The sequence below is a fragment of the Engraulis encrasicolus genome, chromosome 16 (genome assembly GCF_034702125.1).
Source record: "Engraulis encrasicolus isolate BLACKSEA-1 chromosome 16, IST_EnEncr_1.0, whole genome shotgun sequence".
Lineage (NCBI taxonomy): Eukaryota > Metazoa > Chordata > Actinopteri > Clupeiformes > Engraulidae > Engraulis > Engraulis encrasicolus.
Genome location: NC_085872.1, coordinates 38,607,924 through 38,610,423, shown reverse-complemented (window position 1 = coordinate 38,610,423; position 2,500 = coordinate 38,607,924). Strand labels below are relative to the sequence as shown.

The window sequence follows — 2,500 nt, the reverse complement described above, 5'->3', positions numbered from 1 at the left end:
AACCAACCCCTCCTCCATGTCAGCCATGCATCTGTTTGCATGCATGCATCACCTATGAAGTTCAAGACACTTAGGCCTATATTACAATTACAAATTACAAATTAATTATAAATAATTATATATTTTTAATGTCCATTCGTCCATGGCTTGTAAATTTCGTCTCGTCTTAGTCTCCTTGACGAAAATATTTTTTTATTTTCGTCATATTTTGATTTGCTTGAGGCGATTTTTAGTGCGTCATCGTCTCGTCATCGTCAAGGGAAAAAGGGGCGTTGACGAAATATTTTCGTCATCGTCGTGGTTGACGAAATTAACACTGCTGTCTAGAGATTTCACAATGCGTATTATTCCCATCTTCTTTCTTTGTTCCCCTCTCTCCTCGACATCCTACTCCTCGCCCCGTTCCAACCAACCCCTCCTCCATGTCAGCCATGCATCTGTTTGGGCTGAATTGGCAGCTTCAGGAGACAGAGGGGTATGCCTTCGAGAACGGCGGGGTGAAGTCGGACACCGCACCAACCAACGCCGTCACTGCACTGACATCGCCTGATGGTAAGGACGCTATTTATCTCTATTATTTGTGTTCGTCTGCTATAAGATACACAAACTCTCACAAAAACTGGCGAACACATGCACACAAACAATACAAACATACTGTACAGTACAGGACAGTACAGCACATAGAGAAAGAGTGCGCGAGAGATGGACAGAGAGAGAGAGAGAGAGAGAAAGAGAAAGTGAGAATCCTTATGAGATGGCTTATGATAAGCGCTTATGACCGTAGTGTCAGTCATTGTTTTTCCACACGACTGCTAGCCTTGTTTTCCTATCAATTTCTATGGCAGTTTGCTACTGCTCATTCACTGACTGCACCAGCACATCCTCCACGTTGCCCTTTGAACCCCCCCCCCCCCCCCCCCCATCATGCCCACGACAGAACGCTAAAACGAACGCTAATCACAAGAACAGCTAAGTCCCAGCATGTTTGCCTTCGCGCTGCACAAACACACCCCACACACCTCCACACATGCCCACGCTCCACACCGTCCTGGCATAATACCAGTCTTCGACAGCCCCAGAGTGCAGGAGCCGCCGTCTCTGTGTCCTCAGTCACAGAGTGCGGTAGGGGTGTGTGCAACACGGGAGTCGGCATCCGTCTGCTTGTGTTTGTCTGCAGCCCAGACAGGCGGGCACTCTGTTTGATTAGAGCCACCAAACAGAGATGGTTGTCTGTGTGCCATCAGATGGCCCCGGGGGCCCTGAGCCACTGTGGTCCCGCGTGGTGCTGCCGAAAGCAGAGGAGAGCCGAGCAGAGGCTTTTTTTTATTCCTCCTCAGACAAACAGACCACCCAGAATAGCGGGGGCCGCTCTGCTGAGCCAGTGTTAAGCTCCAATAGAGGAGTGTGGCGGACAGAGTGGACAATGAACTGCAGTCACCACCGCCACGCTCTCTTCTTCTTTCCTTTTTTCCTTCCACTCCCTGCATCTTTTCTCTCTCTACCCCCCCTCCTCTCTCTCTCGCTCCCCTTCCCTCGCTCCCCTTCCTCTCTTCCTCTCTCTCTCTCTCTCTCTCTCTCTCTCTCTCTCTCTCTCTCTCTCTCTCTCTCTCTCTCTCTCCTTTCCTTTTTTCCTACTCCCTGCATCTTTTCTCTCTCTCCCCTTTCTCTCTCTCTGTCCCCTTCCCCTCTGTCTGTCCTCCTCCTCTCTCTCCCTGTCTCTCCCCTTCCTCGCTCGCTCTCTCTATCTAGTTATCTCTCTCTCTCTCTCTCTCTCTCTCTCTCTCTCTCTCTCTCTCTCTCTCTCTCGTCCTGTCTTTGTCTTTCTTGCTCTCCCGCTTTCTTTCTTTCACTCTCTCTCTCTCTCTCTTTCTCTCTCGGGATGCTGTGTCCCATCTCCATTATCTGTGGCTAGCATTGGGTCCAGTCAGCAGTGAAATGAAGAGAGCTGAACCAGAAAAACACACATAAAAGCACAAATGCATGATTGCCTACGTACACACACACTCACGCACACACACACACACAAACACTCATAGATTTCCATGCATTAACACACATGCTACACACACACAAACATATTTACAAGTTTCAGTTAAACTTGCAATGTTGCCATTTTCCAATTGTCCATTGTGTAAACATGCGCGCACACACACACACACACACACACACACACACACACACACACACACACACACACACACACACACACACACACACACACACACACACACACACACACACACACACACACACACACACACACATACACACACGTTAGAGGTGGTGACTGGAGTAATGTATTTGCTGTAAGGGAGGTTGCTTGCTGGTTTCTCTCTCTCTCTCTCTTTCTCTCTCTCTCTCTCTCTCTCTCTCTCTCTCTCTCTGTGCCTGTGTAATGTGTTTGTCTGTTGTGATGGGGAGCTGGAGCTGTGGGACGTGTGTTCATCACTTTGGGGTTGTTTTGGGCCAAATGGAGTGACCCTTAAAATAGAGAGCAGAG

At 48.8% G+C, this 2,500-nt stretch overlaps 1 protein-coding gene across 3 annotated transcripts in view; it reads left to right on the top strand.

Annotated features, from left to right (window-relative positions):
* tenm3 (teneurin transmembrane protein 3) overlaps nucleotides 1-2,500 on the top strand; it is a 499,671-nt gene that overhangs the window by 362,818 nt on the left and 134,353 nt on the right. For all 3 annotated transcript variants that reach the window (XM_063219576.1, XM_063219574.1, XM_063219577.1), the window contains one exon: nucleotides 430-552. In XM_063219576.1, the coding sequence (XP_063075646.1) occupies nucleotides 430-552 (123 nt within the window). The remainder of the gene's footprint in view (nucleotides 1-429; nucleotides 553-2,500) is intronic.